Here is a 25,197-nt window from a genome sequence, read left to right on the forward strand (position 1 = left end):
AACAACCGAACTTGACCCTCAAAACAAAACTAATGAGAAGCTATGAGTTCTGTTTGCAGGGCACGCTTGTGAACCATCCCAGTGACACACACACCCCTGCTCCAGAAAGAGATAACAGACCACCAAACTGCCAGACAACACCTGAGAATCCCACGGTGGTAAAATCCAAACATGCACAGTGTCTTTCTTCATGCAATTTTACTGTTACAAGCTTGTAGCCAAAGAAACAAGCTAGCCCAGGCCACTACCCTCATCAGCTATTTAAGTGAGTCGTGCAACAAGTAACAAAGTGCTCAAAAAAGTCACCATAATAAATACCCCATCCTTCGTGTTCCATATAGCCAGCCTGTTTAGAAGCTATTTTACTAACCCTAAATGAAACCAAATCAAACCTGACTAACCCATATTAATTTTGCTATAATATTAAACCCCCTTTTTCTACAAAATCATTGCTTTAAATACCCCCTTCAATTACTCCACAACCAGTGTCCCCCACCAGTGCAAGTAAAACACTCCCCACAGAAGACCAATAAGTAAATAGTCCCATCCACATTTGAGATGTAAGTTTGCCAAAAACCCAGAGTGAATCCTTATATATTCCTTACCAAGTTTAATAACTCTATCAATTTCTGTGTTCAAGTTCTAATTGTTTCTAAGGTCCTACATCACTCAGACGAAAAAATATACCATCTTCTCGAAGAACCTAACAGACTCCACAAAAAGAAAATCATCACAGGTATAACTATCGCGATGCTGCTCGGCCTGAGAGCAGCTGGCACCGCCACGGGTGTCTCAACCATCGCAACCCAGCAACACAGACTCTCCCAGCTGCAAATGACCATCAATAAAGACCTGCAGAAGATCGAGAAATCCATCTCCTACCTAGAAAAATCAATCTCTTCGCTTTCTAAACTAATTTTACAAAATGAGCAAAAACTAAACCTTTTAAAGCCTTCAGCACCTGCCTTAAAAAATCTACCCTGATCTACTAAACCACCCTTTCCTTAACAAGTTACAAGTCTGTACCTCACTCCAATGCCTCTATCTACAACTACCTCATTTTGTATGTGATAAGGAGGGGGGAGATGTGGTAAGATAGGGACAGGCGGAGCGGAAGATTACCGGGATGTCACGGAAAGACAGACCCCTTCCCCCCTCTCTCTCCCCTGCTTATCTGCTAACCCCAGGAGTCAGAGAAGAATGTAGCCACACCTGTTCTGGTAAAATTCCACTACCCACTATCCTCCGAGACCCCAAACCCCCCTCTGACGTAGCAAAGACTCCTAAACCTATATAAACCCACGAAATAGGATAATAAACGCTTTTCAACCGTCTGCCATATTGGTGTATGCGTGTGTTGATTAGCCCGAGCGGCTTGGACGAGACCAGGCCGCCGTGCTGCCTTATCTGAACCAGGCTCCTGGTTGTCTTTCATAAAGACAACACATATTAAGATTATTATTAATTATATTATCACTTGACTGATTGCAGTGGCAAGGAAGCAGACCTGATGGCTTCAGATGTCTATGTTTCTAATGTCAACCCAATTTCCACTGAAAGTAATTTAATATAGATTACAGAGCAACTTGAAATGTATTTGGAAAGAAATGGATAACAAAATGTAGGGTTGACTTTTTCCAGATAAAAAGGTTTCTCTAAAAAATAACTGGGCTAGCTGAAGCTCCACTCATACCTTTAGCCTAAGAGTAGTTTGATACCACTGCCGTAAAAGGATTAAAATATGTTAGTTGGCACTGAGACAGATGAGCCTTCCTCACCATAACTGCTAATTTCTTTGGTTATTAGAGTCTAAATTGTGAACTACTAGATCTTGTTATGTTTTAAACAACCTGCTGTGAACTTTTATACTCATACTTTTTTGGTTTGCTTATTTGATTATGTCTATTTAATAATTTTTACTTCATTATTCTGGAGATTTATTTCACCTAATGGGAGCTTTCTAAGATTAAATATCTAATTCAAACTCTTTTAATGGGTTTTTGGTTTTGTTTGTTTTTGTTTCCTTTTGACCCTCTGTGCATTTTTCCTCTGCCCTCGAGTGTTGATTTTTAAATCTTTTTGCAAGGGATATCTCCTTGGATATTCAGGTCTAAGAAGATAATTTTCCTTCTTGCTTTCCTGATGCCACTGGCCAATTATCAAATATTACTTCTTTCTTTCATAGTCCAATATAAATATTTATCTGATGCTACACACTGCTAATTCAGCAGAAAACAGTAAAATCTCTTCAGTACCAAAATGGAAGTTAAACAATTTTCAGGCATCTGATTCAAAAATCAAAAGCTTGCTTTGGCTGCCATTTCAGCTTGAATTTCTCTAAAATTCAGTATTTTCACTTATAAGGGTTTTGCTGCTGGATGCTTGGAATCACTCCCATCTCATCTGAATCTTACTTAGAGCTTAAATAAAGGAAAGCCTTGCTGGGATTTCATGTGGTTGCTTGTGTCCCCTTGGGTTCAATCAGCTCAGGATGCTCCAAGAGTGCATTTTGGAGCAAACTCTTTATTTACTCTGGGACTGTGGGTTTCCCTCAATAAATAATTGGAGGGAAGATGATGCCTTACAATGTTACACTGGTTAGATGAAGCCAGTCCTGCACTGGGATTGAATTCCCAGTTAGAAAACTCACATCCAACCCTTGCTCACTTGCTGGGCTCTCAGCTGTTCTGTGGTCACTCTCAATATCTCCTTTTACAGGAAATATTTCAGTCAATAATACTACTAATAGTGAAGTTTTATTCCCAATTTTCAACACATTCTCAGCCAAGAGTTGTGGATAAATTTTTCAAACAACTGTTTGAATTAAAGTGTGTGTTAGAAAAAAATCTTTGTGGCATCAGAATTCCTTCCTCCTAATTTCAGTGATTTTTGGCACACAGGTAAAATTCATGGGAAGGCAAGGACAGGAAACTGTCGTCCTCCTCCAGAAACCTTGTTTTCATTTTTACCTTGAATTTCAGCTCTGTGATGCTTAGCAATATAGCATTTAAGTATGTTTAGAAATTTGCTATTTTCTCCTTTTATCTAGCAAGGATTGTTTGTTAATTGTTGCCTAAGAAATTTGTAGAGAGTTTTGCCAACCTTATGGAAAGCTAAGAGGAATATGTAGCTTTAGAAATGAGCCACTTGAATTGTATTTTGAAATTTTGTATTATCAGCTTATCATCCAACATACTCTGTTTGCAAATGATAATTTGAACACACAGTCCTAATGGTAAATATAATAAGGAAAATAGTTCTGATGGGAATTGGTCACTGTGGCTGTAATAAATCCCTCCCCTACTATTTGCATTGTCTTATGGGAAGTTTTGCCATTTGGGATTTTTTTTAATGCTGTTGTGATGGTCTTAAAAGAAATGTAAATACGCCTTGATTTCACATTGCAAGTACTTTCTTTTTGAGATTCTGCACTGAAGACAAACAGTTTTTTTGGTTTTTTTTTTTTTTAACAACAGCAAAGGTTGGGGTAATATAAAATCTGTGAATCATAGCCAGACTGGGAGAGGTGAGGTTGTTCAGCTTGGAGAAGAGGAGGCTCCAGGGAGACCTTCCAGTGCCTAAATGGACTCCAGGAGAGCTGGAGAGGGACGTGGGGCAAGGCGTGGAGTGGCAGGAGAAGGGGGAATGGCTTCAAACCGCCAGGGTGCAGGGTTAGATGGGATATTGGGAAGGAATTCTTGCCAGGGTGCAGGGTTAGATGGGATATTGGGAAGGAATTCTTGCCAGGGTGCAGGGTTAGATGGGATGTTGGGAAGGAATTCTTGCCAGGGTGCAGGGATAGATGGGATATTGGGAAGGAATTCTTGCCAGGGCGCAGGGTTAGATGGGATATTGGGAAGGAATTCTTGCCAGGGCGCAGGGTTAGATGGGTTATTGGGAAGGAGTTCTTGCCAGGGTGCAGGGTTAGATGGGTTATTGGGAAGGAGTTCTTGCCAGGGTGCAGGGTTAGATGGGTTATTGGGAAGGAGTTCTTGCCAGGGTGCAGGGTTAGATGGGATATTGGGAAGGAATTCTTGCCAGGGGGCAGGGTTCGATGGGATATGGGGAAGGAATTCTTGCCAGGGTGCAGGGTTAGATGGGATATGGAGAAGGAATTCTTGCCTCTGAGTGTGGGGAGGCCCTGTAAGTGTTGCCCAGGGAAGCTGTGGCTGCCCCTGGATCCCTGGAAATTTCCAAGGAGAAGTTAAATAGGGCTTGGATTGCCCTAGGACAGTGGAAGGTGTCCTTGGAGTGGAGCCGGATGGGCTTTAAATCCAAGGGTTTTGCGATTCTCAGATTTTTTTTCTCGGCAGCACTTTGTTCTTCCACAAAGCATAGAAACTAAAACCAGGAGGCTGAGAGCTGACCTGGAGCTAACCTGAGCACCGTTTGTGTTCCGCTCCAGGAGAGACGATGCGCATCGCCTCGTCGGAGTTCGCGGACGACCCCTGCTCCTCGGTGAAGAGGGGCACCATGGTGCGCGCCGCCCGCGCCCTGCTCTCGGCCGTCACTCGCCTGCTCATCCTGGCTGACATGGCTGATGTCATGAGGCTCCTCTCACACCTCAAAATCGTAGGTGTTTCTCACCTTCTCTGTTGGGTTTGTGTGCTTTGTGCGTGGAAAATTTGGGATCAGTCATTTGGGAAGGTGACTGTCTGTCGCCCTGATTCTTAAGATTTTTTAAACCTTCTGAGCTTACATTCTGTTAGAAAACTTTCTCACACAATTTTCTATAAACAACATATTGTTTTGCATTCCTTCATAGGGGTGAAGAAACTTGATGTACTGGTAGTTTGTCCAGTGTCTTTGGAGAGGTGGCACATTCACTCTCCAATCCACTGTCACCTTTGGAAAAGTATAAAAGTTGGAGTCAGAGAATAAAACTTCTTTTTTACCTTGCAAATAGCAGTGGGCTCATGTTGTGCTTTCACGTGTCCTATAGTGACAGCTGTCCACAGTCCTTGCTCTCCACTTGGTTCTCTTAAAGCAGATCAGCAGAGGGAGTTAACACATTTCTGCATTCGTCTCATTCATTTTCTAATTCTGCAGAAATTAATATTTGAACACTTAAAGCAAAATTTGGGAGCTATTTTCAATGACCAGACTAATACTGCTGTTAAACAGCTCTCTGACCTGAACTGAAGAAGCATTTGCTCCCCTCACATCCTATCCCAGTTACTTTCCTAGTATTTTTGTTTTCTGTCACAATTTAGGTACTGAAGTTGTCTACTCTTTTTTTTTTTTTCCTCTTTGTGACTTCTGAATATATTTAAAGATGGAATTTTTAATTTGTAGTATTGTACTATTGTACAATAGTACAACTGTCTAATCAAAGAATAAAGAGGAATTACAGATTACCAGATAGTTTGGACAGATTTATATTCACTTTTGACCACCACCATTCACATTTTTATACAGGAGTATTAAAAAGATTTTCAGTTCAAACTGAGAAGTACATTTTTCCACTCTCCCTAGATGTTGCACTGTTACATTTTTATTGCAGAAACGATTCACCAAAAACCTTTGAAACAAAATAAGATTGTGCAGAAAATCATATACAGAATATTTAAAGCCTGCAGAGTGCATGTGTTTAACAGAAGAGATGGAGAGTTGCTTCTTTTTAGCAACTGTTCAAAAAGTATTTCCTTTTTTTTTTTTTTTTTTTTTAAATTTGTCTTTTTGACAGTGTAACTGCACAACAATCTCATGTTCTGGAAAAACAGTGATAACCCTCCAACTTGCAAACTGTGCAGATAACCTGAATAGCTGGAAAACAGTTTTCATAAGGAAAGAGGCCGATTTTTCAGCACAGGTTCTAGTGAGCTCTGCTTTAATTAATAAAATGCTGCTCTCAGAATTGTCAGCACATGGCTCTGGTTACGTGCAGTGTAAGCAGTGTCTCTCTCCAATATGCTTTTAATTTTTCCTCTCTATAATGCTCCATGTAACTGTAATTCAAATTGTCCTTTCCTAGCAAGGCCAACACTTGAATATCATAAGCATCAGGTTTTTTTCTGAACATTATAATGAAAATTTGTATTCAAGCTCTTTCATGAGAAGTTCTGTTTTCCCATTTGCAGCAGAGTACTCTGTTATGTAAAACACAAATGTGCAGTGCTGGTTTGTATTTATTTGCTGGCTGTATTTATTTGCACAGTTTGCACCCCAGAAGGGCCGTGTGTGGCAGTGTGGTTTATAACCTCTGTATTTACCTAATACAAGTGTGGTTTCAGAAATCAGTGATCTCTGGTTCTTTCCAGCAAAATTCAACATAAGAGCCTTAACTGTCACTTTTAATTCATGTTAGAAAGGCTAATTTATTTCTGAGGCTTGAACATGTAAATATCCTTATTTTACCACTTTACAATGCTAACTGCTTTTAGACAAATGAATTACTCGGGGGGAAAAGTGGTTATACTATACAAAATTGACAGAGGAACAGCTCTTCTATTGACTCAAAGGTAACCTTCAAAGACTTGTATAAGTTACCCATAAAATTAATGAACTAAAATAATTCTGCATGTCAGTGTAATGAAGCCTGATTTATGCTGAATTGTGCTGTAATCAGTTTTCTCTGAAAGCATGTCAAAGGCTTCCCAGGAAATGGTGCATTTAAATTAGTGTTTTAGAGGGAATATATGGAGGTGCTTTCTGGAAGGACTCTTGGTCATTGCATTCAGGTTATCTTTTGCACTGCTAAAATTAGAAATAGTGGTTATTGCAGAAACTTTTGTAACATATTAAAAAAACATGTACCATTATAATATGTGGTCATGCACACAGAGAATTATAGATCTATTCTAATTAACTCCAGGCTAGTTAATCAGAGGAACAGATCAGTTGAGTGTTTTCTCAAGGATGGAGAACTTGCCCCAGTATGAATTTGTAAAAACGAAATTGTAATAATAAAAATATCATTAAAAAGGAGCTTGTGCTCCTGTCCTTTCTACTGTTTCCCATAACTGGTTTCTTACTTTTGGAATCTGTGGTCTTGAGCCCTGAATGACATTTGATAGAGTATGATCAGCATCCTTTGAAATCTGATTATCAGAGTGGAAACTCTGCAAAATCATCAGGAATTGTATTTAATATGGAGCAGGATTTAGAAAAATGTGTATCAATTTTTCATGCCCGTGCTTGGCATTGCAAACAGTAAAGATGGAACTTTCAGGTATTTTAATGTAAATGTTTCTTGATTAAAAAGGAAAATGTGCATATTTTGGAAGAAGTTCTGCAGGAGCAAATTATTTTATACAAGGATGATTTTGTAATTTGTGTTAATGGCAAGGCAGTCAGTTCATTTTTTAAAAACTGTGTTCTCCTTAAGAGGAAAAAGAAGAGGTAACTTGGATTCTGAATAAGCTTGTAGCTTGTAAATCAGCAGAACTTGATTTATAATTTCCAACATAACAGCTATGAATTTATGTTCCAAATTACGCATTTTCCAATAGAAATGTATGAGTTTGCTACTCTACTGCCCTGTAATTTGTAAATCTGCAGTAAGTAGGTAAGAGCTCAAAATGAAAATATACTCTCTCAGTGGTAGGAAAACACAGAGCAATTCAAGCAATAAAAAGATGGGTTCTGCACATAATTGTGCCTTTCTAAACTATCAGACACCAGCTACTGCTGAATTTGTCAATTCCCAGCCATGTCTGGAGAGCTGCAAACCCCTGCTTGTCTCCATGCCAATAAGCCCTTGTCTTTTGAGGGGAAAATTTGTTATGCATGTTCTTATGAACTGCAGCTTTTAGCTGAACAATAGCTTTTATCAAGAAGGTTCAGTAGCATCCTTTCAGTTCTCAGTGTTTTTGCTTGGAATTGCATTTTTATCTTGCAAGGGAGAGAAGTACAACTTTGAATTCCCATCTAATCACAGTAATGCTTCCTTTACTTGTTGCATGAAAAAAGCATTTTATCCCTTTAGCTATTCTTTTGGCTTTGCATAATGTAAAGGTTTACAATACATTTGGCTCAACCTGTTGATATAACTGGAGTTTTATATTTTTGTCTGTTAGCTGCAGCATCACTGCAAAATGCAGGTGTGGGTTTTTGGATAATTTTTTTTCTCAGTGTTTAGTAACTAAAGTATGAAAGCTCAGAGCTGAGAAAAAAAGAAATAATACAAATATTCTGGGTTGAAGTGATAAATTGTTTCACAAAGATAGAGTGTTTTGGATTTATCAGGGTAAATTTAAACCTTAATGGTTAGTTTGAATGTCCTTTTTAAATATTTCTTGTCCAGAAGTGATAACTTTCTTTGTTTTCCCACAAATCCTGTACCACACATTAAGAACATACTCATGTGTTTTCTTTTGAACCCCATAGATATTAAATATTTCATTTGATAAGTGTGGGCGGGGAAATTAAAACAGTGATATCTTTAAAACATTAGTTTTACATGATCCCAAAGCACAGTAAATGGACAGTAATGCAGAGTGACAGCTGCTCTATTAAAAACCTAATTAAAGTTCATGGGACTCTCATAAAGCTTCTGCACAGTGATGGATGTGAAACCTAAATTGGATCCATGTAAGACAGAGTATTGGGTGGAATAGTCACAGAGTGATTTTTCAAAGAGTGGATTAAAATGCTGACAGAACTGATTTATTGTGTTGTAGGTAGAGGAGGCACTAGAAGCTGTGAAAAATGCAACAAATGAGCAAGATTTAGCCAATCGTTTTAAGGAATTTGGGAAGGAAATGGTTAAACTGAACTATGTCGCTGCGAGGAGACAACAGGTGAGTACAGGAGTGGTTGGAAAACTCCAACTTCATCCTAAAATTCTCCTGTTTTTTGTCCAGTTCTGGTTTAAAATGTACAGTGAGCGATTAGGTGCTATGTTATGGCCTATAATTTAATCACACTGATTATTTTTGAATGTGATGAAGTGTTTCAGAAGTGCCATTTCTTTAAGAGTACCTTCCAAGAGGCCTCAATTAATAACAGATTGAAGGGTGAAAAGGGAAGTGATTCTGGAGGTTAAGGATAGTTTTAATTTGATGATTATTCCCATTTGATTCTAACCTATGCAGATTTCAGGTCCCTCTGACAGCTGGTAAAGCACGAGCTCTGTGCAAGTTCAGTATTATTCAAGTTCAGGAGGAACAGAAATCTACTTTGTGCTTAAAACCATTATTAATATTTTTCAGATACTTTTTGAAAAAAAATTATTCCTTTATCCATTTATTCATTGCTAAGGCAGCTGAAAAAGAGACCAGAAATTCATGATAACATTTGTTCAAGGCTGGTCATTGTACAGCTTTGCAGTAAAGAGAGCTTTCCCCTGAACTTTGCTCTTTTCAAGATACTGTAGAGTTGTATAAGGTTTCTCCAACTTCAATTATATTTGAATACCACCAATAATTCAAGGATGTGCCATCTTTTTACTGCATTGAACACTGGATTTGGAAAGCTTACTTTCCATATTCATCCGCCTATTTACCTTATTGCAGTAATGGCAATTTTCTTCTGAATCATGATTGTGGGGCATTTTTCTGAAAAACAGCATTTTGACAGTTATACTAAAATTGAATCATTGATTATCTCAAGTTGGAAGAGATCTGTAAGGATCATCAAGCTCAACTCCCTGCTTCTTGCAGGACTACAGAAAGCAAACCATCAGACTAAGGGAAATAAATTAAAATGTAGGATCTAGGCACTATATGGAGAATGCTCTTGGGTACATTCAGACACTTCCCCTGTGGAAACAGAGCTGCAACTAGGGAAAAAGAGGAAAATGTGAAAGTTAATGGATGTTTATGTCTCTTAAGTTCTCATTGAAAAGACAAGAATATGGCAAAAATTCTCTCTGAAGACTGTTACCTGCCAGCCACGTGTGGTTGAAATTAATCAGTGGGTAGAACCTTTAAATCCAGAATATCTGTGTCCTTTTTCAGTGTCGGTGATTGATTCCAAGTGTGGACATAAATAAACTATTCAGCTCTCAAGACTGATTTGTTCATAATTTTAAAGTAGAAGTAATAATATTTTGTTAATTCTAATGAATATAATGAGGGCTGTCTTCATCTTTGTAAGGCTTTCAAGGACAATATGATATACACTATAATTGAAAAAAAATCAGGTGTTAATAATACGTGAGTCTGATAACATGTTGTGCAGTATCTGATTCTTGTCAGAGGAAACAAAAGAAAGTATCTGTCATATTCTAAATATAAAAGCTCTAAATGATATGAGGAATAGAGCAAAATAAGAAGGGAAGCAAAATAGAAACATTGAGAGGCATGTTTATTAGATCTTTAAGAACTAAAACCATATGGTGTTAGGTCATAGATTCGACTGGATGATCTCAAAGATCTTTTCCAACCTAATTAATTCTTTAATTCTATGATACTCATCTATGTAATACTTCTAGTTTGATGTTTTAAAAATCTACCTTATGATAATTTTATAAAGGATATAGGTGTAGTAATTAGACAAAGCACTTGCTGCAACCAGGAGTGTTGCACTTGCATTGCCATTGTGGATCAGCAGAAGGAGTCCAGTTTGGGGAAAGTAATTTTGAATGTTTTATGTACATTTTAAATGGGTTTTTGCAAAAGGGAAGTGACTCTTTGGTAAGATATTGACACAGAAGGACTTCCTTGGGCAGGAGGGAAATTCTTTCAGTGATTTCTGGTGGGTTCTGCCATGGCTTCCATCTCTGCCAAACCACTGCACGGGGCGTCCGTGCTGGGATGCTCAAGGCAGTGCATTCCAACACAAACCCTTCCGTTTCCAACTCTAAAAGCTGCATGTTCTCACGCAGGAGCTGAAGGATCCTCACTGCAGGGACGAGATGGCCGCGGCCCGCGGGGCTCTGAAGAAGAACGCCACCATGTTGTACACGGCCTCGCAGGCCTTCCTGCGCCACCCCGACGTCGCGGCCACCCGGGCCAACAGGGACTACGTCTTCAAGCAAGTGCAGGAAGCGATTGCTGGCATCTCCAACGCTGCCCAGGCCACCTCGCCCACCGATGAGAACAAGGGCCACACTGGCATAGGGGAGCTCGCTGCTGCTTTGAATGAGTTTGATGTGAGTATCAGCAAGGTGGGGAGAATTAAGTGTTTCTCCACACAATCTACAGAGCTTTTAGCTAAGTTGTTCCTATACAGGACTTAAATTCCCCTTTTCATTCACATCCATTTCCACAGAGACATCGATTTGTATTGGTTTTGGTGAGGAATAGTTGTTTGCTGCTAATGAACTGGAATTACAAGGAGTTATTTGTGCTCATATGCAGTGGCTGGGATAGTGAGAAAAAAAATTTCTTGTTATCCTTAGGATCCTTGACAAATCTCACTACATGATTCTAGAAAATGTAAAGTCTGATTAATCTGGCAGTTTAGTTTGCTGACCAGGATTGGTCACCAAATTGGGTTACTTGAGTGGTAAAATCGTGTTTGTCTAGCAAGTCAGGAACACAAGACAAAAAAATGAAAATTGTGATGGAGCTCAGTGTCCTGGAAACATTAACATTCAACTTGAATCACGAATTATGTTAATCAAAGGCGTGGAAAAAGCATCTTTCAAACAGAGTTGATAGCAGTCAGTTCAGCTGTGGGCAAAGTGCCGCAGCCTCTGTTCCAGCAGTAGATACAGTTTCGTTTAAACTACTTTCCTGACAGCTAATTGTTTGGCTGTTAATTTCATTAGCAATCCTGTCTGATGATTTCTCCCTATCTCACATGTGAGGATTGTTCTTCAGGCAATGAACAAAAAGGTTATTGCAGGCAGTCTCTGACAATATTTTCATCTTTCATTTTGACTTAAGGCAAAGACTTGTTGAAGTTATTACTGGGGAATGGTGTCCTTTTCACTTTGATTAAGACACAAGGCTGCAATCCCAGCATCTGTCTCAAGCAATCAGGAGCTGCTCAGTCCTTCTGCATTTAAGGCTGGAAGTGGAGGTGTAGTGCAGGTGATATCTTTAAAACATTAGTTTTCCCACAGCATGTTGGACTGCGCTTGTCTCCTCCATCTATTCTTACATCTGTGGGTTTCCTGCAAAATGTGGGTTAAGGTTTAAGAAATTCCTCAGCGTTTTCAGGGCTTTCTCAGCTCACAGGTCCCAGGTTGGTAAGATCCTGGGAATAATATCCCTGTGTGGTGGTGACTGTGCTCTGGCTTTTGTGTGGGACTTTGCACGTTGTGGACAGCAAAGGTTTGACAAACAGGGACAGAAAACATGTGACTCCTCAGTCCCAAACTGATGATGCTGCTGCTGCCTTCTGGAAAAAGGGCTGTTGTTCAATGCATAAAGTCGTTGTGCTTAGTGAAAATAAATGTAGTGAAGACTGTGCAAGACATCGGATATTGTCCCCTGCCTCTATGAGAATATTCACCCTTTTTTTCTCAGGTAAAGTCTTTTCCACTTTCAGAGATGTTGCAGGAGCCATGCATGTGTGTGGGAGATGTGTAGCCATATTAGTATGTTCTGTTCATAATTATGTGTGGAGAAACAGCCTTTTTGGGGAATTCGCACTGTCATTTTAGGAAACTAAATGAAAATTTTGACTTACAAGGGTGCAGAGACTGAAACAATTGTATTATTCATTTTCTAACTCACTGCTTAGCTGTTGAGTGAGATTTATTCACACCTAAGTTTGCATCAAAGATGACATCCCTAACCTCCAGAGAGAGTAAAAATTTATAGCTCCTGGTGGTGGGGTGATTGTGAATTTATCTTTATGTTTTACAAACAAGAAAACAAGCAAAATTAACAGATTAGTGAAACTATGTCATGAGTTAAAAGGTGGTGGAGAAAAAATACTTGCTTTTTATAGTGGCAGTATATTATTTCAGCAAGGAAAAGGATCTTTGTATTTTCTAATGAAAATAATTTTACAGAATATTTATTTTACAGTCTCAGTCATATGAATTGCAATCAGTTTATATTTGGTAGCAAGTGCTTACTAAACCCTTCATTATATGCCAAGATGATTATTCTGTATTAAAAATAAGTTTACAGTTTTTTTCCATAATTTTAACACTTCTCAACCTTCATTATTTCAAAATTTGGAATCAGTGTTCTGTGGCTTAGCGCTTCAAATAACTGCAGTGTGAATAATTTGAACATTTTCTCAGTCAGAATATCATCACATAGAATACAAATAATTATCCGACCTATTTGAAGCACAGCCATTGTGTTTAAGTAGGTGTTTTGATAATTGTCACACTCTGTACATGAGGGGGTTGTGTAAAGTCACCTGTGAGTTATTAACAACAAAGTTGTGAAGATAGTTGTCATTTATTGCCTCTCAGAGGTAATTTATGTAGGAATAAGGGGAGCTCCCAAATCTGTTCCTTAGTAGATTTTTTTCCCATTAAAGTTCTATTTGAAGTGATTGATGATAAAAGAACATGTTTAATGCCTTGTTGCTTTGTCCTTTCACTTCCATGTTGCTGCTTTAGTCTTAGATCATTTATAAATAGGCATTTCTGGTCTTACTAGTAATTTGTTATTAAAATTTGGCATATATTCTATGCTCATGAAATATTTCTGAGTTTTAATGCAAATGGAGGTGCACAGTTTATTTTCTCCTCATGATATTTTGCCAAATTTTTGGAAGTTGCATAGATAAATTTTTGAAGAACTTCCTTTGAACTCTAAAAAGGCTCTGTTTTAACTCAGGAAATGGTAGTTTTGACCTGGTGAGCTCTCATATCTTCTGGTTATGGAGGGAGTGCTTTGTTGGCACATGTTAAACTATGGGATGGATTTATCTGGTGTCCTCCCCATAGCCCTCATGGTGTGCAGCAGAGACAGGACCTACACATCAAACTGGAGTGTGGTGGGGAGGTAGATAAAAAGAGAATGAAATTATTGAGTGAGAAGAAATGTAATGAGAAGGACCAGGAAACTGGGCTGGATGCAAACTGAGATGAAGATAGATGGCAGCGAGACTGGTGTGCTTAGGGAAACTGCAAAGGGGCAAAATGTAAAAATATAGATTTATATATAGAAATAAAGCAATAACTTTGTTCAGGGAAGGGAACAGAGCTGGGGAAGGGTCTGGAACACCAGGAGCAGCTGAGGGAGCTGGAAAGTGGCTCAGCCTGGAGAAAAGGAGGCTCAGGAGGGACCTTGTGGCTCTGCACAGCTCCTGACAGGAGGGGACAGCCGGGGGGTCGGGCTCTGCTCCCAGGGAACAGGGACAGGAGGAGAGGGAACAGCCTCAGGCTGGGCCAAGGATGTTTAGTTTGGATATCAGGGAACTTTTCTTCACCCAAAGGCTTGCCCAGCCCTGGCACAGCTGCCCAGGGCAGTGCTGGAGTCCCCAAGCCTGGGGGAATTTAAAAGCCATGGGATGTGACACTTGGGGACAGGGGTTAGCGGTGGCCTTGGCAGGGCTTTTCCAATCCAAACAATTCTGTGATTCCATGATTGTCTGTGCCACAACAAGATCTGCACACAGATTGTTCCCCATGATGGAATAGAGAGGGGGCAGTGACAGGCAAAAATAGAATTTATTGGGCACTTGGGATCTCTGGTGAGTAGGAGGGTGCCTGCTCTCAGAATGTGGACTGGGATTACAATTCCTGAGTCCTGAGGAGTGGAGCTGTGTCAGTGGGATGTGCTGACAACACCTCAGAAGTGCTAATCACAGTGGAAATTCAGATTCTAGGGGTTTCAGACCTACATTTCTTTACATTTTAAGCATTTCTAAATAATTTCCCTTAGATTTGGATATGAAAAATGAGGATAATCATTCTTGTACAGTGCTGGGAGGGTGGGTGTAATGGTGTTGCAAATATAAAGCTGTTTACTATGCATGCACCAGAATTCCATAAAAGGGATTATTCCCGTGTTTGAAGCAAGGCTTGAATTATCTTCAATAAAATTAAATAGAATTTATAAATCCTCTGGCTTAGAAAGGGGAGGAGAAGATACCTAAAGGAAAAATGGACCAAAAACCCTTTTCTCCACTGGTGCCAAAAGCAAATATCTGTTGTTTTCTGTATAGCTCCAGAAAGAAGTGATGAGATGGCTTAGCTGACTTTTCTCCCTGTCTTTTCTGTTTGTGTGTGCAAGTTCTGCCTCTGGCAAGGGACTAAAATGATATTTTGTTTGTTAACATAAATATATAGTGCTTAGTTTTAATGTATGGTAATTCAAACAGGCAAGCCCTATAGGTGATGTTGTTTTATCTGATGTTTTATAATTTTTTATCTTTTTTAATATTGGATTTATTGTTTCTCTGTATTTTGTCTTTAAAGTTGCAGTTCAGCTGAGTCGATCCTTGTTACATCTCCAGCTGCTGAGCCTGTGGGTCACCCTTTTGCTCTCTGATTTCTGAGTATGAAAATAATCTGGTTTATAAAGGAATTTAAAGGAATATAAGGGGAAGTGGTCACAGCACCAGACCTGCCAGAGTTCAAGCAGCATTTGGACAATGCTCTCAGGCACAGGGTGGGACTCTTGGTGTTGTCCTGGGAAGGGCCTGGACTTGGACTGGTTGATCCTTGTGGGTCCCATCCAACTCAGGCATGATTCTATGATTTGATATGGTTCAGATTTGGAAGAGGTGGTTAAAATGATTTTTAGTACTTGAGGTACTTATGTATTTGGGATAGGTCCCAGGATACTGAATTTTTTTGTTATGAGCAGCATTTGAACTGAGAAATTACAGGCAGAGTAACTCAATCTTTAATGAATTTTTGAACAGAGCAAGTCAGCTATCTGGGAGATGACTACATTTGATGAGAAAGAAAGTGTCTGGTGACACTGGTCACTGTCCTCCAGGCTGTTAAATGCAGCTCTAAATTAATAAATGGGCTATCATAACATATTTTGTGAATACATTTGTGCTCCTTAAGGAACATTTTGCATGGCTGGAGAATGCAGTGCACCTTAAATGGAGTGAAAGATCTAATAAGTGTGTAATGAGGGGAAAACATTACAGAGAAACTGAAAAGACAAAGTATCTGGGTATAGCAGTAGCAAAGCCTGCTCCTTTTTTTGGTAGTAAAATAAGGAGCTGTCAAAATGTGGCAGAAGTGTAGCAGACAGAAAAAAAAATCCTGTATCATTAAGTTACCTTTAAAATGTTCCTTTTTGGACAAGTAACTGCTAGATGATCTGAGAATGGATTTTTGCAGAACATTTATGGAATTTCAATTTGCTTGTAAATATGTTTTTCAGACAAGTGATTTGTGATGCTGCAGAGAACAGGACAAGATGTGAGCTTTGAAAAGAAAATTGAAATGTGTTTGTTTTGCCACTGAAATTCATAAGAAACAATTGCAAAAACATTACTGCACATCCAACAGCAATTTGAAACCAGACTTGTTGAGCTTGAGTAGCTCGAGTCCAGGCAAATGGCAATTTCTGTATGATAGCAACTCTGTATTGAATTTAACTAGGAATGCATTGGGGAAAGTGTGCTGCAACCTCACATATGGATTTGTATGAAATATTGAAGAATTTCAGAATGGTTTGGGTAGGCAGGGACGTTAAAGATCATCTGGTTTCAGCCCCCTGCCATGAGCAGGAACACCTTCCACTGTCACAGGTTGCTCCAAGCCCTGTCCAACCTGTCTTTCTCCCTTGTCCTGTCCCTCCATCCCTTCTCCCCAGTCCCTCTCCAACTCTTCTGGAAGGGGCTCTGAGCTCTCCCTGGAGCCTTTTCTTCTCCAGGTGAGCATCCCCAGCTTTCCCAGCCTGGTTCCAGAGCAGAGGGGCTCAAACCCTCTAATCAAATTTGTGAGTCTCATCTAGACTCATTCCCCCAAGTCCACACTTTTTTTGTGCTGGGAACCGTAAAATACAAGCTATTTTTTTTTTTTGTCCCTAGTGCAGCTCAAAGTGGCTTTTCCACTGCAACAGGTCAAGCCAAGTATTTCCTGTGTGAAGGCAGCCAGGCTGCACCTCAATGTTTCTACAACTTCTATGCTTCTATGCAGTAGTGAGATACTTTGGCACTTTCTTCACTCCTCAGGTCTCTTCTGAGTGGGGAAACATCAGACTGGTCATGCTTTGCATATTAAGAAAATAATAACCAACGGCAAAATGTTGCATTTTACACTAAAACCAAAAGCTTTATCTGTTTGCAGAGGTGTGTGTTTGAGAATGCTGAACTGATGTCTCAAATGAGGAAGAATCAGAGTAAATTTTTGGGGTCCTGAGGATGCTGAGGGGCCCAAACAACATTTTCCTTTCAGTTATTGCTGCATTTCCCATTACAACCCCTTCTGTGTATGTGTGGGTTTGTTTATGTATTACTGTGGAAAGGGTCAGCTTCAGAGTACAAAGGATAGGATGGCACTGAAAATGTCAGGATTTGAAAAACAAATGCATGGCAAAAATGTGATTTCTGTGAAGGGAAGCACCCTGGGTAACTGGATTAGGATCTCATTGCCTTCATTCCCCTTTAGCAGTGAGAATGGGGCTGCTGAGCTGTATTTGCTGTATAGGAGCACCATCTAGTGAGCTTCTGGTGTATTTTTTTCATGTCTATGAATTTATTTTTTTTCTCTCTGAAATGCTCTTGTATAGTAAACTAGTACTGGAGAAAGATTTAGCTATCAAAAATACTTGTTGGAATTTAACCATAGCATTTTGCTACTACTTCTTTTGGTGGTAGAAAGAGCCTTTTGCCAACACACCAACTGCTGCTTGTAATTCTCTATCAAAATACATGTAACTTGTTTGCAGCAGGCCAGTTTATATACAAAGGAATTTTTGTAGTGAGCCCTCAAGCACAAATTTGTTAGACATACTAAAAACACAGAAAAGACACACTTTAAACATCTAATTATCATTTTTATAAGGAAATGTGTTTTGTGTAGCAGTAGTTATTGTATTATTATTCAAATTATTGCAGGTTTCCTATTTTCTTTTTAATGCAAGTATGAATATAAACCAAAAACATAGTAAATTTTCTTTCAAATTACATATAATATCTCGAGAAGAGCACTAAGTGAAATGTTCTAATTAGACTACACTTGCTACTATTTTGCCTGTGTTTTTTTAACACCTCTGAGGTGCTTCTGTAGCTTAGGTATGTGAGAAGTGAACACCTCCACAATTTCAGGGAAGCAGCATTTATATTTAGGGGGCTGGGAAGGTGGGGCTGCTGCTGCTTCCCATGGTTGTGCACTCCTGCCTTAGTGGGATGCTCGTGAACCTGCTGGGGATGCAGCCAGCCTGGAAAGGTCAGAGAATCACAGCATGGTTTGGGGTGGAAAGGAACTTCAAGACCATTTTGTTACACCCCTGCCATGGGCAGGGACACCTCCCAATATCCCAGGGTACTCCAAGCCCTGTCCAGCCTGGCCTTGGACACTTCCAGGGATGGGGCAGCCACCAAAACCCTCACAGTAAAGAATTTCTTCCCAAAATCCCGTCTAACCCAGCCATTCTCCCTGTCCTGTAACCCCATGCCCTTGTCCAAAATCCCTCTCCAGCTCTCTTGGAGCCCCTGTGGATAATTTCTGTGTTGTTTCATCACTCCAGAGCAGTTCATTGGCAGCTGCAGTTTAGCATTGCAGTGTCACACTCTTCCAGCTGTATGGTGTAACACAGCATTGTGGCAGGTAGGAACATTGGATTTATTGCTAAACAGGAGATCAACAGCCTTGTTAGCATTGCAGGAGACACGGACAAAGGTGCAGAAGCCAAACCTGTGAGCACACAGCATTTATTTTCGCAGCAGTGAAGGTACTTCTGACAAAGAAATACATCAAACACTCTTATTTATAAGGTCTTGTCTCCAAGTTACTCAGAAAAACTAGGTGCCTCAGTATATCATATGCTGCTTTCTACTCAAAGGCAGTTTTTCCTGCTGTCTTGTGGTTGTGGCATTGTTTAGCTAAAATATCTATCACACTTTGCAGTGGCATTTACCTTGAAAATTGCATTTTCCTTGTTCTCAGGGCAGTTGTGTATTTACTGTCTCAGGAAGTGTTAAAAACCCTGTGGATGTACATCCTAGGCTGACTTTATGATGCTTGTATGTGGCCAACAGGACCAGGGAAGGGATTCTTCCCCTGTACTCAGCACTGGTGAGGCCACACCTCGAGTGCTGTGTCCAGTTCTGGCCCCTCAGTTTGGGAAGGAATTTGAGATCCTGGAGTGTGTCCAGGGAAAAGCAACAAGGCTGGAGAGGGGCTGGGAACACAAAAATCCTGTGAGGAACAGCTGAGGGAGCTGGGGGTGTTCAGCCTGGAGAAAAGGAGACTCAGGGGTGACCTTGTCACTCTCTACAGCTCCTGAAAGGTGGCTGTGCTCAGGTGGGGTTGGTCTGGGAAATGCAGGTTGGATATCCGAAAAAAGTTTTTGACAGAAAGGGTGATAAAGTTCTGGAATTCTTTGCCCAGGGAGGTGGTGGAGTCACCATCCCTGGATGTGTTTAACAAAGCCTGGATGTGGCACTGGGTGCCAGGGTTTAGGTGAGATGTTGGGGCTGGGTTGGACTCGATGATCTTGGAGGTCTCTTCCAACCTGGTCATTTTGTGAATTCTGTGTATCCCCAGTTGTTCTGTTTGTGCTGGCTATTTTCTGCACCTTTAAGACTGGTTCTGAGAGCGAAGTGGGGGAGAAGAAGCACGCAGTTTGTTTGCAGAAACTGCACTGGATTCCCCCACGTTCCTTCTCACGAGCTCTGTTGTCTCCAGCACAGACAGCAGGACAGAGCTCTTATTTGCTTTTAGTTAGTTGTTTAGCTAGATGAGGCAAAAAAGTTCCCCAGACCGTAGCTTTTCTTATTCTTGAAACTGATCAGCCTTGGTCTGAACTGAAAACCCAAAAAAACCCCCAAAAGTTCAAACCTGTGGCCCACTGAGGCCCAGGGCATGACATTTGCCAGTGCAGGAGGGACTGATAAACTGAGCAGGCTGAGCTACACCCCACAAAAAGGACTCTCAATTTGCCACCTCTTCAGAACAATGAGAGATTCCATTGGTTAATGTTATTCATTTTTTCATGTTTGTGAGTATTTGCATGTTAAATAAACAGTTTTTTTCCACTTTTCTCAAAGCAGATTTATGCCTTCTGAACCTGTGGGGAGAGAAGCTGCTTGAATTTTCTTTCTAGAGGGACCCCTTTGGAGGCTTCCTCCCAAATTTGCCCTAAACCAGGACAATGTAGCACTTAGTGAACATGGTGGTGGGAGGTTTATGGTCTTAGATGTCATTCCCAACCTTAACCACTATGTGATTTTGTGATTCTAAATCTTTAAGAACTATGTTAGAAAATGGTCTCTGCCCTGAAGGTTTCACATTCTAAACAGGTGAATTTAACAAATGTGTTAAGTGTGTGATGTGTTTAACAAATCAACTAGGCAGAGGTTCTGAAGAAGCTGCTGAAATTTCCTTAAGTCTTTCTATCTGCAGAAACCAGAGGATGAGCAGAATTTCATGAGCAATAAGGCAATTGCACATAATAATGAGGTAATTTAATTGGAAAATGCAGGCAATGATACAGTAATTCTAGGGGTTTTTTTGAGTTGTAAAACTGTTTTAAATTATTAATGCAACATTTTGGTTTTGCTTTGCATTATATTTCTAATAAAGTCTGTGAGGGGTTTTTTGGTATGGTTGAAAATTAGATTGTAATGCAGATAAATGTCACAAAGTTTCAATAGTGATGTACTCTCTGATTATACAATACATTTATGTAGGGTATATGGCTATTTTCAGGTTTTTTTAGTCTAAGTATGAATAATTTATCCATTATTTTAAATTTTTGAAGTGGTGTTTTCTAGTTTATTAGTGTATGAGATGGTTTATTGCCTTCTGGATAAGAGAAAGTTGGTTTAGAGCAGTACTTAGTATAAAGAGGTTTATTTTCAGAAGTTTCTAATATTTATTAAAACATGGCAACGTCTCTGTAAACAAACCTTGATATAATTTAAGGAAAAAAGAAGAGTTGAAGAGAAAATAGTGAACTATATTTAAAGAAGATTTTATCACAAGTTTTGACAGTTTTCAAACTAATCTTCAATTATATTGGAATTAATTTTCTTGGATTTTGTTTCAGCAACTGCAGCCAAAAATGATGTATGTTTACAGTAAACTGAACATTTATAAAGAGATTTGAAACACTTAATTATAAGGACTGAATTATAGTATCAGTCCTTGATTTATAGCTCTAATATAAGTTAACTAATTAGAAAGTTAAAGTGTTCCAGTTCATTTACATTCATCTTTCATTAACTGGCTTTTAAGAAGTGATGGGAAATTGCAACTTTTAAAGAAATTAATTTAGCCAGACTTCCTGCCAACTATTTTTTTCTTCTTTCCAGAAGACAATTATTTCCAATTATTTCCTTGTTAATATATGTGCAAGAGTTTTATAGGTGTCAATAACATAGTCTGAAGTTGAATTTTGGCAGCAAGTTCTCTTTGAAGAATAATAGCTTTTGTAAGCAAAAAATTGATTACTGAACATCAGGAGCTGTCATGGAGCTGATTCTCATCCCATCTCCCTTTTCCCAAAACTCCAAAACCTGTTTTTCTTGTGACATATTTGGGAAAGAGTTTAAAATAAACATCTAGACTGTCATTTATTTATATCCAGCCATCAGAAAATAGCTACATAATTATTAGTTCTATTTTAAGCAAAACTGAGGTTCATGTTGTGGGATGAGGTGCAACTGGCACAAAGTGATTCTGAGAAAATTCTGGATATTGGGAGGGAAAGAGTCACCCATGATCACCCATGAAGTTGATCAGGCCATTCAAACAGTAGACAGAGAGGTTTGGAAAATCTCTAAGGATGGAGTTCTCATCTTGACTGGATGAAGCCTTGAGCAACCTGAATTGATGGTGAAGTTGTCTGTACTTTAAAGAAGTGTTTAAAATATGACCTGCAGGAGTTCATTCTAACCTAAGTTACTCTGCAATTCTGAATTGTCATTAACAGATATCCCAAATAAATATTTAATAAAATTTAAGCTGAGAAATGAGTTATAAATAAAAAGTTTTATGGGATAGGGATGAAAAATTATTCAGTACAACCGAGTGACCTTTATTTTTCATGAGCTAAATTTTGATCATCATAAATATTTCCCCTTATTTACAAATACCACAGAAGTATATTCCCTTTTTACAGTTCAAAGTGAGGAAAGCTGGTTTGGGTTAACTGCGCATCCTCTGTGCTACACAATTTATTATTTAAAATCTAAATGGTATTTGTATTTAGTCTGTACAGAAATCACTGATTTTATCATGGAGTACAACATATCTGTGTGTGAAAATGTTGAGTTGGATTTCAGGGTTTAGCCACACTGGAGATATTTTATCTGTAGATTGTTCATCTTTGATCTGTACATTGTTCATCTTCAAGGCTCGAAAAGTAAGGAAAAATGCACAGAATCCCAGGATGGGTCAGGCTGGAAGGGACCACAGAGGGTCACCTGGTCCCAGGTCTCAGCTCCAGCAGGGCCATACCACAGCACAGGACACAGGGTTGTGTCCAGGCAGTTCTGGAATATCCCCAGTGAGGAGACTCCACAGCCTCCCTGGACAATCTGTTCAGTGCTCTCAGTGGAGAAGTTCTTCCTCAAGCTCAGCTGGAGCTCCTGTCCCTTCCTCTGGTGCCATTGCTGGGCCCTGGAGCAGAGCCTGGGCCCTGCTCTGACCTTCCCTGCACACATGGACACCCAGGGACACCCAGGGACATCCAGGGACACCCAGGGACATCCACGGACACCCAGGGACATCCAGGGACAGCCAGGAGTGAGGGTCCCTCTCAGCTGGGGCTTGTCTGGAGGTCGAGCAGCCCCAGCTCCCTCAGCCTTTCCTGGGCAGGGAGATGCTTCAATCCCTTCATCACCTTTGCAGCCTCCACTGCACCCAGTCCAGGATCTTCAGGTCTCTCCTGTTCTGAGGAGCCCAAAGCTGCACAGGGTTCTCCAAATGTGGCCTCACAGGGCTGAGCAGAGGGGCAGGATCCTCTCCCTGCACTGCTGGAAATGCTCCACCCAAAGCACCCCAGGATGCCATTGGCATTCTTGGCTACCAGGATGCCCTGCTGGCTCAGGGACAGCTCGTTCTCCACAAGGATGTCCAGGTCCTTCTCCTCAAAGCTGCTCCACCAGGTCACCCCTGTGCAGGTCCACAGGTGCAGGATGCTGCACTGGCATGTGCAAATAGATATGCACATGCATATTTCCATATTCCAGGTAGGCTCTTGGGTCTTGCAGAAGTTTTGAGTGCAGGGTCTTCAAATCTAAGGGGAAAAATACGATTCATGACTTGCTGAGAGGTGTAAGATCTGTTTGAAAGTTGCTGTGCAGGTGGAGAACCTTAGATCTATGGCTGTGAAAAAGAGGAGGAAAAGGGAGGCATTTCTGAAACAAATTCAATATTTTTTTCTTGCTAATTCCATAAGTTGCTTATATAGTTCATTTGGTGCAATTATAGTCCTGCTACTGCCACGTGAAATATGAAGTTGTGAAAATGAATTTATACAGCTGGTTTCTTAAAATCCCAAGCATTACCCTTTGGCTTAAAAGCCCCATTACATAAATATGCACAGGCCTAACTCTTGGAGAAGTCATTTCTAATTTAGGTGCTTATAAAACTGCTCTGCTTACTGCTGTGAAACACAGACCCCAGAAGATACATGTGAGACATTATTTCACATTCTGGCTAATGCAGCATTTTTTCTGCCAAGTCAGCAGTTCCTGGAGCTGGAGCAATATGTTATCTGGTTAAAGTTCTTCTATTTGTCCTTTCATTAAATAATGGATTTTCATAAATTCCTTGTGCTTATTACTGTTTAACTGCTGAGGATTCAGTGAAATTATATATTTCTCAGAGGTTTGTTTCTCTATATAGTAATGAGAGTTATGGTTTCTGTGTGTGAATTGGAAGTTTTATCGAGAAATCACATCTTTTCTAAGAGCCTTGTCCTGCTGAAATTAAGAAAATATTCAAGTGGAATTCATCTTTATCTTCAAATAAATCCATTTGAGTATTTTCTGATTAATAATAAACAGATACAATTTTCAGTGCTAAAGGTACATGTTGGTTATGTATCATGTTCCTAAATTTTAATGTACATTTTGATACACTGTGTTGGTTTTGTTTCTTTTCTTTTTCAAATTACTTGTATCATTTGGCTTGCACTTGCTGATTGCTCTTGGATATTAAAAGAAATAGAGTAATCATAAAGTTATCAGAACATTGTGAAAATTAAAATGGTTCATTAACAAATCTTATGTGCTTCAAAATATGTGTGATTATTAGAAATCAGAAGTCTTTTACATTTTTTATTCCTATTTCATAATTTTTTCTTTTTGAAAGCTCAAATAACAAGTGCACAGCTTACAGAGCGTTTTTAGTCCATATGCAATTAGAAGACTTTTTTGCATAATTTCAACAAAAGGTTTCTGAATTACAAGGTGTTGTAAATGTACCTGAGGGTGAGAGCAGGTGATTATTGCTTTTGTATTTCTTACCTTGAACTGCAAAATGAGAAAAGAGGTCAAAATATAATCCAGCAGTGACTCAAAACTCATATCTTCACATGAAGTTTTACCGTGAGAAGAGTAGAATCAATGTTTAAACCTATTTGATGCTTGGAAATAAATTTGATAGACACAGTACACAGGTATTTAGCAGTGATCATAATTTTTGAATTCACCTTTATTTATTAGAAAAAGAGTCTTTTGAAAAAACAATTCTTTTTCTAGTAGAATAAAGATACTTTGCTAACCAGAAGACTGTTTGACAAACAGAAGATGTTTTCAGACTGTCTTCATGTAGTGCTCCCTTTTTAGTTAACTACTCCAGCACTTTTTTCCTGACTAAAAACCAAAAAAGCTGTTAAAAGATGCTTTACAGAATGGAAATCAGAGATTTCACGTTTTTGTGTGTCATTGTGTAGTAATGATTTCCTTGCAGTCTTAACTTCCTCAATTTTTTGAATTCATGAAATATTGAGACAATATAGTAACATTTCACTAGTGTAGGCTGCTTATTAAAATAATCAAAATGAAATTATTAATGAAGAACATCCCACTCAATCTTCAAGAATAAAAAACTCATGCCTTGCATATGAATGTTCTGAAGAGGCAAGAAATGTTCAGAATATTTGTGGGAAAATAATACTGCTTTAGCATGGAGTGATTTGGGTTGTAAGGGACCTTAAAGATCATCTTCTTCCATGATCCTGCAATGGTCAGGGACACCTTCCAGTACCTCAGGTTGCTTCAAGTCATGTCCAGCCTGGCTTTGGAGACTTCCAG

The 25,197-nt window shown here is 39.5% G+C and overlaps 1 protein-coding gene across 3 annotated transcripts in view; it reads left to right on the forward strand.

Annotated features, from left to right (window-relative positions):
• The window catches only part of CTNNA2 (catenin alpha 2), a 471,460-nt gene that overhangs the window by 112,956 nt on the left and 333,307 nt on the right, over window positions 1-25,197 (forward strand). For all 3 annotated transcript variants that reach the window (XM_030270317.4, XM_072927892.1, XM_002188730.7), the window contains exons 4-6: window positions 4,406-4,572; window positions 8,622-8,741; window positions 10,769-11,035. In XM_030270317.4, coding sequence (XP_030126177.1) covers window positions 4,406-4,572; window positions 8,622-8,741; window positions 10,769-11,035 — 554 coding nt within the window. The remainder of the gene's footprint in view (window positions 1-4,405; window positions 4,573-8,621; window positions 8,742-10,768; window positions 11,036-25,197) is intronic.

The sequence above is a fragment of the Taeniopygia guttata genome, chromosome 4, assembly GCF_048771995.1.
Source record: "Taeniopygia guttata chromosome 4, bTaeGut7.mat, whole genome shotgun sequence".
In the NCBI taxonomy this organism is placed as follows: Eukaryota; Metazoa; Chordata; class Aves; order Passeriformes; family Estrildidae; genus Taeniopygia; species Taeniopygia guttata.